Genomic DNA, 16,122 nt, shown 5'->3' with positions numbered 1-16,122 from the left:
TTCAACATCATAGCAACACACAGGCCATCACTGACAGACAAGTGATGGCTACATAGAAGGTGCATCAGTTGGGAATGGAACCTGGGTCTCCTGGATGGAAGACAAGAGTTCTACCACTGAACTATCAGTGCAAGTTAGATATGACAGCCTTTTCCAAGATAAGGGAATTGAGGCTTCTGGTCACAGAAATGAGATTTGAACCTTCTGGACGCTAGAATTTATGTTCTTTCTCCTATACTGTGTTAATCTCTAGTTGTCTCTAAAAACCAAACTCACTGTTATCAAGTCGATTCTGACTCATGACCCCTCCTTGGGTTTCCAGGGCGATATCTCTATGGAATTAGATTGCCCATTCTTCCTTTCGAAGGGTGGCTGGTGGGTTTGAACTGCCAAGCTTCTGGTTAGCAGTCAGATGCACTATGCCACTGGCTCCAAAACCTCCCAAATTATTAAAACCTGTTCACTTCTTTTGGGGCTGGGAAGTTTGCTGGCCATTTGGTGGACATAAGCTCCTTTAAGTAGCGCATCCAAAAGGAGCTCCTGAGATCCAGGAGCCCCTGGCAAGATCAGCACCACAGGGATCTTCAGGATGAGTGGACACGCACTCAGATCCTCTTTTAGGGAAGTGGTCAGGCCTGTACTGAAATGAAAGCCAGGAGGCAGATAGGCCACAGTCCCAGCCCCTGAGGAGATGGTGACAGCCTCTAGTTTCCTAAAGGTCATTCTTCAGTCAAGGTGAAGCCACCCCTGTCAGCCTCTTGGGTCCTGCCTAGGCCTTACTGTTCATATCTCACTGAGTTCTGGTGAGCTGCTTCCTGGGTCCCCCTCTCTCAGGAACAGTGTTTCTTCATGTACTCTGACTGACTCCTTATTCTGCCTGAGAAGAGAATGAGATAAGTTACTATCAAGAAGGGTTGTGTCCTTTCACCATACTTATTTAATCTATATGCTGAGCAAATAATCCGAGAAGCTGGACTATGTGAAGAAAAACGCATCAGGATTGGAGGAAGAATGGTTAACAACCTGTGATACGCTGATGACACAACTTTGCTTGCTGAAAGTGAGGATGACTTAAAGCACTTACTGATGAAGATTAAAGAATACAGTCTGCAGTATGGATTACATCTCAATATAAAGAAAACAAAAATCCTCATAACTGGACCTCTAAGTAGCATCACGATAAATGGAGAAAAGATTGAAGTTGTCAAAGACTTCACATTGCTTGGCTCTACAATCGATGCCAATGGAAGGACCAGTCAAGACATCAGATGACATATAGCACTAGGCAAATCAGCTACAAAGAACCTCTTTCAAGTGCTGAAGAGCAAAGATATCTCCTTGAGGACTAAGGTGCACCTGACACAAGCCATGATATTTTTAGTAGCCTCATATGCATGTGAGAGTTGGACAATGAATAAGGAAGACTAAAGAAGAGTTGATGCTTTTGAGTTATGCTGGCAAAGAATGCTGAAAGTACCATGGACTGCTAAAAGATCTAACAAATCTGTCCTGGAGGAAGTGCAGCCGGAATGCTCCTTGGAGGCGAGAATGGCGGGACTTCGTCTCACCTACTTTGGTCATGTTGTCAGAAGGGACCATTCCCTGGAAAAGGATGTCATGGTTGGTAAGGTGGAGGGTCGATGAATGAGATGAATTGACACAGTGGCTGCGGCAGTGGGCTCAAGGATAGCAAGGATTGTGGAGCTGGCGCGGGATCGGGCGGTGTTTCGTTCTACTGTGCACAGGGTCACTGTGAGTCGGAAGCGACTCGACAACACCTAACACAACATGCTTCCTAGGTTCCCCTCTCTCAGAAACTGTCTCTTCATGTACTCTGACTGACACCTTATTCTGCTTGAGGAAGTGAGATAAGTTTGCCCATGTAATAAATACCCCACTAGGCTTTTCTGGGACTCTTCCTGTTAACTTCCATCCCAGGTGTAGAGGTAAGGGTACCCTGATGTGGCAGCTCATTAAGTGCCCAGTGGGACCACTGCCACATGCATTTTCTTTTTTAAATAAAGTTTTCCTGATTCCCAGGCAAACAGAGTTGGCTTGTGAACTTGAGCTGCCCATGCAGAGAACCAGAGATAATGCCTGTTGAAGGGCTACATTGAATATTCACTGAGGATGTCAGTGTGTGGGAGAAGCATTTGTTCAAACCTCAGATCTGAGAGGAGCTGTGTGTCGTGCTTCTATAGGTTCTCAACAGGAGATGTGTAGAAGCAGCCGTGATGACAGGCCTGGCGCTGAACTGCCGCATAAACAAGAAGTCTTTGTTTGACAGGAAGCATTACTTCTATGCCGACCTCCCTGTAAGTATGCTGTGTGATCTACCCTCTGTAAGTTCTCTTGCTGGGCTGGCCTTGCCTTAGGGGGCTTAAGAAGGGGGAGGGGACTGTGCCTCTCAAGCTTTCTGTCAGTGCTCTGTCCATCTCAGCAGGAAGTTTTATGGAGCCCTGATGAAGGCAGGTGCCCCCTGATGTGTGCTAGATTGGAAGCAATTGTCCTGATTGCTGACTCCTTGCTTAGCCTCATGCTTCTGGTGGCTATCTCATAATTGAATGGGGAGTGGAAGAAGCCAGTGTTCCCTGGCTGGGCCCAGCCGTGGTGTTTGGTGCTTATTGCCTGTTAGGACGGAAGCAAGAGCTGTGGTTGATGCAAGGGTAAGTGCATATGGTAGCTCAGCAGATGGAGTGAGAGCCTCTCTAAGTCGAAGTTCCCAGTAATGGAACTGTCTCCTTGGGAGCCATTTCTGTCACCTCACAAGGAGCCAGTAAGTGGACAATAGTAAGCAGAGACATGAACCAGAAACCCAAACTAACAACAGTAATTGTCTAAGCAATAAACCCAATATTAACTTACTTTTTCATTAAAATTAAAACTTTATTTCCTTTGCACAAAGCCAGTGTGACCTAGAGCCAATTTTTCATATTGAACTAGCACAAAACAAATGTTGAGTGAGTTCCCCAAAATAATGTTTCATTTGCTCTGAGCCTCTCTTAGTAAGTAAGGCTCATCTTCAGCTTTGGACAAAGAGTAGTGATGCTGTTGCTTGACCTCATTCTTCTTAAACTGAAGGTGGGGGTGAGCTGCTTCTTAGTGGGTACAGCCAGAAGAATTAAATTAAAAAACTAAGACCTGAATTCTCCCATTGCTGCTTCTTTCCCCCTCTGGCTGCCAGCCTCTTAGCAAATTCTGTTGCTTGATAGGGTAGAGAGAATTAAACTATATTTTTCTGTCTTTTAAGAATGATAACCAGTTTGGTTAGGGTAGAACACTTAGCAAGATGTGGCTAAAATGCACTGTTTTGATTATCTGTGGCTTTCTGTTCTTTCTAGCCCAGGTAGCTCACATAATCCAGAGTTTGGGTTGCCAAGTATCACACGGGAGAGGCTTGTACTACCAAAGTATTTGCTGTATAAGTATTGATGTTACTAGGTATTCTGTGTTTTATCTGGCAACCCTGTCCAGAGTTTAATTTTACAAATTGAGACTTCCTCTTTCAGTATAGAGATGAATTAGCCTAGGGCAGTCATTCTCAAAAATGTCAATTCCCCATCCTTTAACCTCAGCATCTCCTGGAAACTTGTTGGAAATAGAAATTCTCAGACCCCACCCCAGACCTACTGAATCAGAGGCCCAGAATTTCTGTTTTGACAAGCCTGCCCGGTGATTCTGATGCAGCTCAAGTTTGTAAACCACTGACTGGCCCAGCGGTGGAAGCACCGACTCTGGAGCTAGGCCATCTGAGCTCCATTGATTCTTCACTACCTGTTTGGCTGTGGGTAAGGCCCTTCATCCCTCTGTGCCTCATACCCACCATGTAGGGTTGTCATGAGGAGCGAATGTAAAGTTCGAGGACAGTACTTGGGACCTAGCAAGTGCTATAAGATACCTTAGCGATTGTTCTCTCTTCTTTTGCAGTTCTCCTTATTGACCTTCTGCTTCTTTAGTATAAAAACCAAACCAAACTCACTGCCCTCGAGTTGAACCTGACTCATAGTGACCCCTCCTTGGGTTTCTAAGGCGGTATCACTATGGAAGTAGATTGCCAAACCTTCCTTCTGAGGAGTGGCTGGTAGGTTTGAACCACCTGTCTCCTGGTTAGCAGTCAAATGCCTTAGGCACTATGCCACCAGAGCTCCTTCTCTTTAGTATGTGTCTTTGAAAATAATTCTTCCTTTCCACTTAGAAGGAGATAAGGGAATCCTTGCAACATGTATTGCTATTTCAGTACTGTGTGCTTTCCAGTAGCTGGAGTGTGAGTGTCACCACATTTACTGGCTGGAGCAACATGGGAAGTTAGGGCAGGGATGAGCTGGCATGATTGGTTTAGTTGAAGGAGCAGAAACCAAACAAGCTTGACTGCACTAGCAACTGCTGTCTGCCATGTGGAGAGAAGATGGCAAAATGCTTGGCCAGCACTTCCTAATAAGGAGGGTCTGTCAGGGGCCCAGTAATCAGATGCAGAGTTTAGGCTAATGAGCTAACTGAAAACAATGAATTCTTTTCTTAGGAACTCCTGACAATGAGACTGTTGTTATTCCTGAAAATGGCATTGGAGTAAGGAAGATGGGACCCCTGTTTTTTACCAGTTATTGGGGGTGGGAAGGAGACGTTGGGAGGGTTACTGCGGACAGGAAAAGCCAGAGGCCAGACTAAATGATGGCTGCACTACATAGACTAAGTTTTCTTTTCCTTTCTTTTTTAAAGTAAGTCTATAGTTTTACGAAATTAAAAAGAATATAAGATGGATCCCAGCCTTTATTTCAGTTCAACAAATCAGACTAGTGACTTTGTAACCCATGCTTATGTGCAGGCAGGCTACCAGATTACCCAGCAACGGCTTCCAATTGCTGTGAATGGGAGCTTGACATACGGCGTCTGTGTGGGGAATAAGCGGAGTCAGGTAATCACCAAGACTGTGAGGATCAAGCAGATCCAGCTGGAGCAAGACAGTGGCAAGAGCCTCCATGATGACCTGAGATCTCAGACTCTCATTGACCTGAACAGGGCGGGTAGGCTTGGTGTTTCTTCATTACCTTTCCTTCAGCCACCTCAGTTGTTTGGTTTTAGGCACCTTTCTTCCCCTCTAGAGTTTTCCCAAACCAACTGAGGAGATCAAATATATCAGTGTTAGTACTGTTATTTAAAAAAAAAAAAAAAACTCATTGCCATCGAGTTGGTTCTGACTCATAGTGACCCCTTCTTGGGTTTCCGAGGCAGTATCACTACGGAAGTAGATTGCCCAGTCTTCCTTCCGAGGAGTGGCTGGTGGGTTTGAACCGCAAGCCTTCTGGTTAGCAGTCAAATGCCTTAGCCACTACACCAACAGAGCTCCTAGTATTTAGTTGATTACAAAGCATGGCTTGAACAGTGATTACCATTGGGCTTTTTAATAATTACTCCTAAAATTCAACAAACTTATCCACCTAGTCATGGACCCAACAGCTTGACATTTTAAGTGGACATTAAAAACAATGAACTAAAGTTAGAAATCAGGAAGGCTAAAACCATGTTGAGAGTCCTTTAGTAACACACAGTTTTCCTAAGACTTAAGCCAGATTCAGGAGTTGCTCAGATTGGAGAATTGGGACTGACTCTGTCTTCCTTTGGCAGGAGTTGGACTTCTGGAGGTGGTCATGGAGCCTGACATGACCTGTGGAAAAGAGGCAGCAACAGCTGTCAGGGAGCTGCAGCTGGTCCTTCAAGCCCTGGGGACGAGCCAGGCAAATATGGCAGGTAGAGGCCACAGAAGCATTGCCCCTCTTTCTTTACCTTCTCCCTTTCTGCCTCTTAGAGCTCTTCTGACTTGAGTTTTACTCTCTGCCATCAGCTACATTGAAGTTCTTTATATCCTTTTTTTTTCTTTTGTCTTTTGCATTCCTGGCTATTTTTTCTTGGACTGTTCCTTGGATTCTTTCCTGAACTCCAAGCCAGAAACAATACAAACATACAACCACCACATTGGAGAGACATTCTGCCCAAGTGTGAGAAGATTAGGAGTCAAAGGACTAGATCCTTTCCTCTGGCTTCTTACATCAGAATGTTGTTAGGACTGATGAAATAATGAGTTTAAGCAATGAAGTATTTCTCAGAAAGAAGACTGTGTTTGTCAGTAGTTCTTACTTTGTGAGTTCTGTATAGGTAGAGAAGCATTGATGGTTCTGTGGTAGAATTCTCTCCTTCCATGTGGAAGACCTAGGTTCAATCCCCAGGCAGTGTACCTCAAACCATGGCCACCACCCATCTGTCACTGGAGGTGTGTGTTACTATGATGCTAAACAGGTTTCAGCAGAGCTTTCAGACTAAGGCAGAGTAGAAAGAAAGGTCTGGCAATCTACTTCTGAAAATCAGCCAGTGAAAACCCTATGGATTATAATGGTTTGGTCTGATCTGCAACCAGTCAGGGGGATAGTGCAACACCAGGCAGCATTTCATTCTGTTGTGAGTCAGGTCGTCATGAGTCGGAGCTGACTTTACAGCAGCAAACACCAACAAAGTATGCTTCCTTTGGGTCTCTCTTTTGTAACATTTTCATCCATGCACTGGGAACCAAATTACATTAACACTAAGTCAAGATTATGACTTCACAAAACTTTAACTTTGAGATTAAATCTTAAATTCAGTTGAAATACACCAAAAGAAACCCTACCAAACTCACTGCCGTTGACTTGATTTCAACTCATAGTGACTTGCATTAGGTTTCTGAGGTGGTAAATCTTTGTGGAAGTAGATCTCCCCATCTTCCTTCCATGGAGCAGCCGGTGGGTTTGAACTGCCAACCTTCTGGTCAGCAGTCAAATGCCTTAGGCATTATACCACCAGAACTCCTTAGTAGATTATGTTGTTGTTGTTGTTAAGTGCCGTCGAGTCGTTTCCGACTCATAGCGACCCCATGCACAGCAGAACGAAACACTGCCCGATCCCACGCCAGCCCCATAATCCCTGCTATACTTGATTCCCATCATCTCAGCCACCGTATCAATCCATCTCGTTGAAGGCCTCCCCCTCTTTCGTCGACCCTCCACCCTACCAAGCATGACATCCTTCTCCAGGGAATGGTCCCTTCTTACAACATGACCAAAATAGGTGAGACGAAGTCTGGCCATTCTCGCTTCCAAGGAGCATTCTGGCTGCACTTCCTCCAGGACAGATCTGTTAGTTCTTTTAGCAGTCCATGGTACTTTCAGCATTCTCCGCCAGCACCACAACTCAAAAGCATCAACTCTTCTTCGGTCTTCCTTATTCATTGTCCAGCTCTCACATGCATACCAGGCGATTGGAAATATCATGGCTTGTGTCAGGTGCACCTTAGTCCTCAAGGACATATCCTTGCTCCTCAGCACTTGAAACAGTTCCTTCACAGTTGACTTTCCCAATGCTACACGTCGTCTAATGTCCTGACTGCTGCTTCCGTTGGCATCAATTGTAGAACCAAGCAACGTGAACTCTTTGACAACCTCAATCTTCTCTCCATTTATTGTGATGCTGTAGTAGATTATAGTGGGAAATTAAAAGAAACACTTATTGGGGCCAAACAACCTGCAAATTTTAAGTATTTGAAATTGGATGTAAAAATGACAAGTTTTGGTCAAACTTGGTTTCTTCAGGGCTCTGCTCCCATAGGCCCTAGTTATGGTTGTTTTGCCTCCCTTAAGCCCCTATAGGCTGGTCTCGCCCAAGGTTTTCCTCTCTTTTCTGGCCCTAATGGACAGTGTGAAGTCACCGTGGTGCCTAGTAAATGTCATTGATGACTCATCTTCCTACTGGTTTAGAAGATTGTTTGCCAACCTTATTATGTCACATGATGGATTTGCTTGTTACAAAGGGACTTCTGAACCTGTAATGCCACATTTGTCACATAGGACATCTTACAAGCAACAAACTGTAATATCAAAGCTCTGGTACAAGTTGAATTTGAAGACAGAACTTACATTTTTACTCCATCTCTAAGCTAAAGATTAGAAAACATAGCTATGAGAGTGTGAATGGCATAAAGGTTAGCTACCTCCCTTTATAGAAATGAGCTCTGTTTCAGAGAAAGAGAACTCGCAGTATTAGCTTTATCACTCGTGCTGCTTTTTTACCAATAGAAGAACATAAGTGAAATATAAGCAGGTTGGATGGTTATCCATTTACATGCTAAGTGTTGGTTTTCTATTGTTTTAAAAAAGTTTTTGTTATTGCATTCTTCCTCAAAATAACTGTGATTTGAACTAAACCTATGGAATAATAAACAGACCACCTGTTAGCTGAGAAATAGTCCCATCTGGGTACTTGCCAAGAGATAAACCATAATGGTAAGAACTAATCAGTGGGTGACAGTTGAGTGGGTTCATTAAATCTCATTTGTTGTGATACTTTTTTTGTTTCCTTTAAGAACAAATCCAACAGTTTTGCTTCTAGCACAGCAGCAGAGTGGCTGCATTGCTCTGAAATGCTGTGGGGAGTTAAGGTTGGCCTGGAGTCCACAGGAGTCCAGATTCCTGGTGCAGTTTCAGTTAGCATTTTATGAGCTCCGAATCCTTTGTGTAGTCCCTGTCCCATCACCATATGACCACTGTGTTGGTGTGTTGGCATTGGAGATTTGGTCTGGGAACCCTAGCACATGGCATTGAGGACCAGTGGCCCCCCAGCATGCTTTTGGAATGAAGCATAAATTGTGCTGTGCTGCAGTTCAGTGAGTTAAGAATAATTTTGCTAATGAGCGTGGACCAGCCCAGCCAGGCTTCCAAATTCATTTCCTTCCTGGTGGACAAATGTTTTTACTATTAAGATCCTCAGAGTAGTTAGTTGAGTTGAATATTTGCAGCAATAGGCATGCTAAATATTTCAAATGATAATATAATCTACCAGTTTGAACATTCATTATGTACTAGTCAGTTGACTAAGCTTTTGTTAAAATTATTATCTCATTTAAACTTTACATCATTCCTGAGAGATGAGTATTAATAATGCCTGTTGTACAAGTGAGGAAACTGAAGTTTAGAGAGGTCTGGCTATTTGCTCAAGGCTCACAAGAAGTGACTGAGCTAAGATTTGAGTCCAGGTGTGCCTGTGGTGCCAACAGGTAACATGGTTAGCTACTAACCAAAAGCTTAGAGGTTTGAGTCTGCCCAGAGGAAAGTGCCTGGCGAGCTATGTCCAAAACCAGCCATTGAACACCTTATGGAGCACAGTTACACTCTGAGACGTGTGGGTCACCATGAGTTGGAATCAACTCAACAGCAACTGGTTAACTGGTGTCCGACCTTAGAAGCCCTTTCTTAAGGACTGTATCATGCTATGTCCTCATGGCAGCCCCAGGCAGTGTCATGACTATCTTAAGATAACACTGTAGAGGGGCCCTCTAACTGGCATGGTTGCTAAGGGCACTGAAGTCCCTAGCCTGTGTTGGAACCCTATCCTACCATTTCTGTAGGAACCTGGGCAGGTTATTTGATCTCCGTGAACTTCAGTTTCCAGATTAGAAAGTGTTGTTGTTGGTTGCTGAGCCCCTCAAGAATTGCATATGGAATGGTTTCAAAGAGAGTTGATGCAGCTAGATGGTAGTGACACCTGAGATGGGAAAGATTGAGGGAAAAATGGGTTTGTGGGAGAAAATCCAGAATTCCACTTTGGATATGTTCAGTTTGAAGTGCTAAGGGATGTCTAAATGGTTTTGTCATTAAAGGTGTATTGTAGGGAATGAATGTGATAATGTATGTGAAACTTAACCTGGGGCTTGCCAATAGCCTGTACTCAGTAAATGTTAGGTGCTTTGATTAACAATAAAACCAAAACCAAACCCTTTGTCTACCAGTAGATTCCATCTCATGGAGATGTCATGTGTCACAAAGTAGAACTGTTCCATAGGGATCTCTTGGCTGTAATCTTTTATGGAAGCAGATTGCTAGGCCTTTCTTTTGCAGCACCACTGGGTGGGTTCCAATTGTCAACCTATAGGTTAGTAGTCGAGCACAAACTGTTTGCACCACCAGGGGCCTTATTAACAGTAGGAACCCACTGCATCAAGTTGATTCCAACTCATAGCAGCTCCTTTTGGGTTTCCAAGGCTGTAAATCTTTACAGAAGTAGATTGCTTCATCTTTCTCCCATGAAGCAGCTGGCAGAGTTGAACTGCCAGCCTCCCAGTTAGCAGCCAAAACCTTACCCACTACACCACCAGAGCTCCTTGTTAACTATCGTAAGTAGTATTCGTTTTACAGAATCCACTTACTTGGATGAATAAGCTTTGTGAAATGTGTTTGATAAAATTGATTCCATTATTATTTTTCTTTTTTTTATCAAACCTTATTATTAAAGTTCTGGAGAGTATTCAGTGATGAGAATGAGATAGCTTAGCAGACCTTCTCACCAAATCCTTTGCCCCCTGCTGTTTACAGAAACAGTTTGCTGCCCTGATGTTGTATTTCTGATGTGTGAATATGTTTCAGGGAGAAATATGTAACTGCACCATATCACTGTGCTCAGTGGTCTTGTTTTTTAGTTTTCCTGTTACAAATCTCTGCTTGTAGAAGCCAGAAATTGAGCTTGATAACATCCTCCTAGTGTGTGAATGTAGGCCCTCCCAGTGCTGCAGAATGCATTGAAGTAAACCTGATTGGTGCACTTGAGCCAATTTTACTGAATTTGTTTAAAAGGTATTTTGTCTTCACTGGATAGAATGTCTTTTGTTAATATTTGCTACTGTATTGAACCCAGGCTAGTGAACTCTCTTTCAACACTGCAGGATACTAAGTGATTCCTCTCAGACGTTTATGAAATATGGGCTTCTATAGGAGAGACTAAAATTCATGCTTTTATTCCTATTCCAAATTAGAATGTTAAATCTTGAAAGATGGTTTTGTTTTTTAAAAGCAGGTGAGGATTCCCTGAAGTCCAAAAAAAAGTTTTTGTCTCCCAAGTACTGAGCTTTGGTTGAGCAGAGTTCAGCATACTTTGGAAGATTTCCTTTGAGCTTAGTGGGACTTCAGATGATTCCAACTGTAGATTAGTCCTATTTGGCAGAAATGTAGACCTGGAACGTACTGTGAGATGGCCATTCTGGTTCACTGCTCAGGAAAATGTAAGAATTTTAGCATTTGTTTATTCAACAAGGTATTCATTTATCAGACAATTACCATATGGTAGATCCAGTTCTAGGTTCTGAAAAAGACCTTGTTCCTGCCACATAGAACTTATATTCCTGAGGAAAATAAATATATTAACAAGTAAAACAAAAATAGTTACGGTGATGAATGCTTCAAGGAAATAAATAGGATCTATGATATACAGTAACATTGGATGGTGAAAATGTGGCTTTTTAAGGCTTCTCAAAAGAAATGACATTTGAGACCTGAAGTATGATTCAGGGCTTCAGCCAGCATAGAACTAGGGGATGAGTGTTCCCAGGAATGGCTGAAGCATAAGCCCTGAGATGAGAAAGAGCTTAGAGTATTTGAGAAGGTAGCAGAAATCACTCTAATTGAGTAGGGGCAATGGGGGCATGCGATAAGGCTGAAAGGTAGGCCAGAGATAGATTACAGATAATGGAACAAAGCTTGGATTGCATTCCAAGTGCAATGGGAAGTCATTGAAAGGCTTTTAAGTAGGGGAATGATGTAGTCTGATTAATGTTTTACAAAACTATTCTGGCTACTCTGTGGGGGGTAGATTTCAGAAGATAAGAGTAGAAGCAAGGAGACCTTTCAAGAAAGAGGCTTTTGCAATAATTCAGATGGAAGAGGAGGCTGTGTTGGACAGGGCTGCTGGCAGTGAAGATGAAAGATCAAGATGGGTAGGTTCAAGGTGGTTTTTAGAAAAAGGAATACTAAGATATATTAATGGGCTGGTATGGAAGGTAAGGAATAGGAAGAGGTCAAGGGTGCCATCAAGGAAGTTTGAGGAGTTAAGTGGTGGTGCTATTTACTGAAATTGGGAAGAGAAGATACAAGAATAGCTTTGTGGAGGGGAAATTCAGAATTTAGTTTTAGCAATTAAAATGCCTGTGAGACCTCCAAGTAAACATTGGAGGTGACTACAGAGCTCAGAGTGGAGGTCTGAACTAAAGAGAAGTTTGGGAATTACCTGCACATAAATGAAAAACCAGTTGCCATCAAGTTGACTCTGACTCATGATGAACCCATGTGTATCAGAGTGGAACTATGCTCCATAGGATTTTCAGTGACTGATCTTTATAGAATTGTATCCCCAACTCTTTCTTCTGCTGTGGACTTGAACTGCTAACCTTTCAGTTAGCAGCCTAGCACGTTAACCATTTGCACCAACCAGGGACTTATATCACCACATAGGTGTTATTTAAAGCCATGTGCCTCTACAGATGTAAGTAAAGAAGAGGGTCCTGAGTTTGGACAGGTAGGAAGGTACCAGCAAATGAGATGAAAGTAGAGTGTCCAGGGAGGTAGGAGGAAAATCAAGAAAGCAAAGGTCACAGAAGCTGAGAGAAAAATATTTCAAGAAGGAAGGATTAGTTCGTGTGTCACGTGCTGCTGAGATGGCAAGTAAGATGATGACAAAGCATGTCTATTGGATTTACAGTGGGAGGCTGATGATAACTTAGATGAGGACATTTTCAGAGAGGTAGGACAGAAGCCAGACTGAAGTGGGTGTTAGAGTAAATAGGAGATAAGAAGATGGAGACAGTATGTGCAAGAAACAAATAAACAAAACTTGTTTGAGAATATTTGCTGAAAAGGAAAGCAGAAAATAGTAGCTGAATGATGAATTGAGTGAGAATTGGGCTCAAGGGAGTTAATTTTTAGATTTTTAGTTTTTTAATGAGAAATACTATCGTACACATAAATACCAGAGGCTATGCTGAGAAAAAGGAGCTCTGGTGGCATAGTGGTGAAAGCATTTGACTGCTAACCAAAAAGGTCATGGTTTGAACCTACCCGCTGCTCCATGGGAAAAAGATGAGGCAGTCTGCTTCTGTAAAGATTTACATCCTAGGAAACCCAATGGAGCAATTCTACTCTGTCCTATAGGATTGCTGTGAGTCAAAATTACCTGGATGGCAGTAGGTTTGTTTTTTTTAAAATGTTAAGAAAGATTAGTGGCTGATGTGGGAAAGAGGAGATAATGGAAAGAGTGAAGCCCTTGAGAAGGCAAGAGGGATGGGCATTTAACATCTCAAGAGCTTTCCATTCTAGTTTTCAAGATAAGATTAACTCAAGAAAGACTCTTATCATTTTCTGGAATAGATTGTGCATATTCTAATAGGTAAGAGAAACTATTAGGGAAGCTAGCTTATTGATGAGGGTTTCTTGGAGGAGGAGGTAGCAAGATGTAATTGAGACCTTAGAGGATGAGCAGAGGTTAAAGAGAAGGAAGATCAGTAACACTAAGAAAGAGAATATGCAGTAGCCATTGGTTAGAAGGGGAATTGTATGAAAAAAGCCCTCCTTATTGAAGCGAGCTGTCTCATGGAATGAGTAGTGGAAACATGTAGATTGTGCCAACTGGGACCAGATGAGGACTCTTGGATAGCAAGCAGAGGAGACAGGATGATCCAGTGGGAGCAGTATCATCTTGAGTAAGCAACTGGAATGATAAAACCATATTGTAGGAGGATGAAAGGATTAGCCACATTATGAGTGTCTAGACAAGAAGGGATTGCTGTTTTACCAGTCAGGATTGTTGTTGCTGTTGTTGTTGTTGTTATTTGCCGTCCAGTCAGACCCGACTCATAGCGACCCCTCCTTGGGTTTCCAAGGCAGTATCACTACGGAAGTACATTGCCCCATCTTCCTTCCCAGGAGTGGCTGGTGGGTTTGAACCACCAGCCTTGTGGTTAGCAGTCAAGTGCTTTAGGCACTATGCTACCAGTCAGGATACAATTTCTTAATCTAGGCCTGGTGCTCCAAGACCTCAGACGTGGGTTGTAGTAGTGGAAATGGAAAGGAAGTGACATATATGAGAGAGATTTGGAAGGAAGAATTGATAGGATTTAATATCTCTTTGGTTATGAAAAGAAGCTCCGGTGGTAGCATGGTGGGTAAGGCATTTGGCTGCTAACCAGAAGGTTGGCAGTTCCAACCCTCCAGCTGCTCCACAGGAGGAAAATGAGGCAATCTACTTCCTTAAAGATTTATAATCTTGGAGACCCAATGGGAGTAGCTATGAGTTGGAATCGACTCAATGACAGTCGGGTTTTTTTTGTTTGTTTGTTTGGTTATAAAGGACAAAGAAAATGGAGACACTGAAGATGACTTCTGCTGATAATGTCAGAATAGCTAGAACTTCTTGCGATTGAGACAAGCACAGATTGTCCAAAAGGTGATTAAAAATAAGGGGTTACATGATTCTGTAAAAATACTGAGAACTCAGTGCGAGAGATAAAGTATGAGTCATTTTTGAGCTGAGAGGCACCTTTTCCCTGGCTGTCAGTATGGAGCCCCAGACTGGGTGAGCGCTCCCCTTGTTCTAAGGGAAGGAGTGGAGGAGACAAGGGTGAACAGCAGCTGCCAGCTGTCTCCAGCCTGGTGGAGGAGCAAGCCCCACAGCTCAGCTTTGGGGGAATGACAGAAAACCAGTTACGTAGGTCTCCTTTTCTTGGCATGGAGTGTATTTTATTAATTATACTGTTTTGTGTTTTGTATGCTTTTGCAGTGGGATCTTGGAAAATGAATTTCTTTATTCAGCTTATCAGAACTCTCGTGTTTGGCAGATTGCTTTATAAATTAAAAAACCTAACCAGCAAAATAAAAGCTAGGATTTTGTCTTCTCATTCGGCTCTGTTTTAGATATTATCAGTGAGATTGGACAGTAGAGAATCTGAGCTTGCTTTTGGAAGGTGCAAAATATGAGAGTATTTGCTGAAAAAGAAAGCAGGAAGAATGATAGATTGAGCAAGAATTGGGCTCAAAGGAGTGGATTTTTAGATTTTTTGGTTTTTTTTTATTTTTAATGAGAAATACTATGGTATATGTGACTATCAGAAGGTATGCTGAGAAAAAGGAGCTCTGGTGGTGTAGTGGTTAAAACATTTCTTATCTCCATCTGTTTTGTCTTGGGGTTTTTATCTCCTTCTCTTCCTCAGTAGTCTCTTAGTTCTTTCCACACATCTCCTGCTTTGTTAAAGGTTCCTAATCTGAAGGGACTTTTAGAGCCAGAGAAGGTCCTCCCAGGAAGTGCACAGCCCCCCCCCCCACCCAGTCCCACAGACTCTCCACTTCATATTAGCATTGTCTTTCGGCTGCAGCAAATCCTTACAGCAGTCAGAAGGATTCAGAATAATGTCTGTGGAAGGAAGAGATTATTACAGTACCTGGAGGAAGGAGGAGAGGCAAAGGCTAGGTTTCTGGCTCTTGCCCTTGAGCTGTAAATTCTCAAGGACTCTCTTAGAAATCTCCTGGAATCACTGTTAGAAATCCACATTTCATTGGAGAGCAGTGTAGGGCTATAAAATAATCATTTCTGAGGGCTTTCCCCCAACCCAGCTCCACACTTTGAAAAAACTTCAGAATAAAATTGCAGAGTAAGTCTCCATTTTAACAGTGGTGTTTTTTCTTATTTACCACAGAAGAAGTTAGATCTCTCAGCTTATATATTTAACATTTCTCCTCTCTTTGGTATGTGCACAAGTGCACACATGTACTGACAGGCACGCCATATGCCTAAGTACCATAACTTAAGTGGACAAGAAGTACTTCAGAACCAACCGTGCCTTCTCTAAAGTTAGGTTGCTGTAACTAAACAGCAAGTAGAGTTAGATATTGCTTACCTTCACAGTCTCCCTGCTTAAAAAGACTATGTTGCCTCAAAGAACTTCTAAAGAAATTTTCCTCAAAGAGATTTTCTCCTTCCAGAGGGCCAGTTGAGAGTGGACGCCAATATATCTGTGCATCACCCTGGGGAGCCTTTCGGCATTCGAACTGAAGTGAAGAATCTCAACAGCACCAGGTTCTTGGCCAAAGCAATAGGTGAATGTCAGCTGTTATGTCTAATATACCTCTTTATATCTGTGTATTGCTGTGTAACAAACCCTCACAGAATGTAGTGGTTTAAAATAATAACCACTTTAACAGGAAAAAAAAAAAAAAAAAACACTGCCATTGAGTCTATTCTGACTCATAGCGACCCTTCCTTGGGTTTCCGAGGTGTTATCTGTAC

The 16,122-nt window shown here is 42.7% G+C and overlaps 1 protein-coding gene across 1 annotated transcript in view; it reads left to right on the top strand.

The window, feature by feature from the left end:
- The window catches only part of GATB (glutamyl-tRNA amidotransferase subunit B), a 126,326-nt gene that overhangs the window by 67,579 nt on the left and 42,625 nt on the right, over nt 1-16,122 (top strand). The window contains exons 3-6 of the mRNA XM_007958239.2: nt 2,202-2,315; nt 4,823-5,021; nt 5,623-5,745; nt 15,819-15,932. Coding sequence (XP_007956430.1) covers nt 2,202-2,315; nt 4,823-5,021; nt 5,623-5,745; nt 15,819-15,932 — 550 coding nt within the window. The remainder of the gene's footprint in view (nt 1-2,201; nt 2,316-4,822; nt 5,022-5,622; nt 5,746-15,818; nt 15,933-16,122) is intronic.

Source organism: Orycteropus afer, unplaced genomic scaffold (assembly GCF_000298275.1).
Source record: "Orycteropus afer afer isolate SDZICR_OR568_19922 unplaced genomic scaffold, OryAfe1.0 scaffold00889, whole genome shotgun sequence".
Taxonomy (NCBI): Eukaryota; Metazoa; Chordata; class Mammalia; order Tubulidentata; family Orycteropodidae; genus Orycteropus; species Orycteropus afer.
This window is presented reverse-complemented; position numbering and strand designations above follow the sequence as displayed.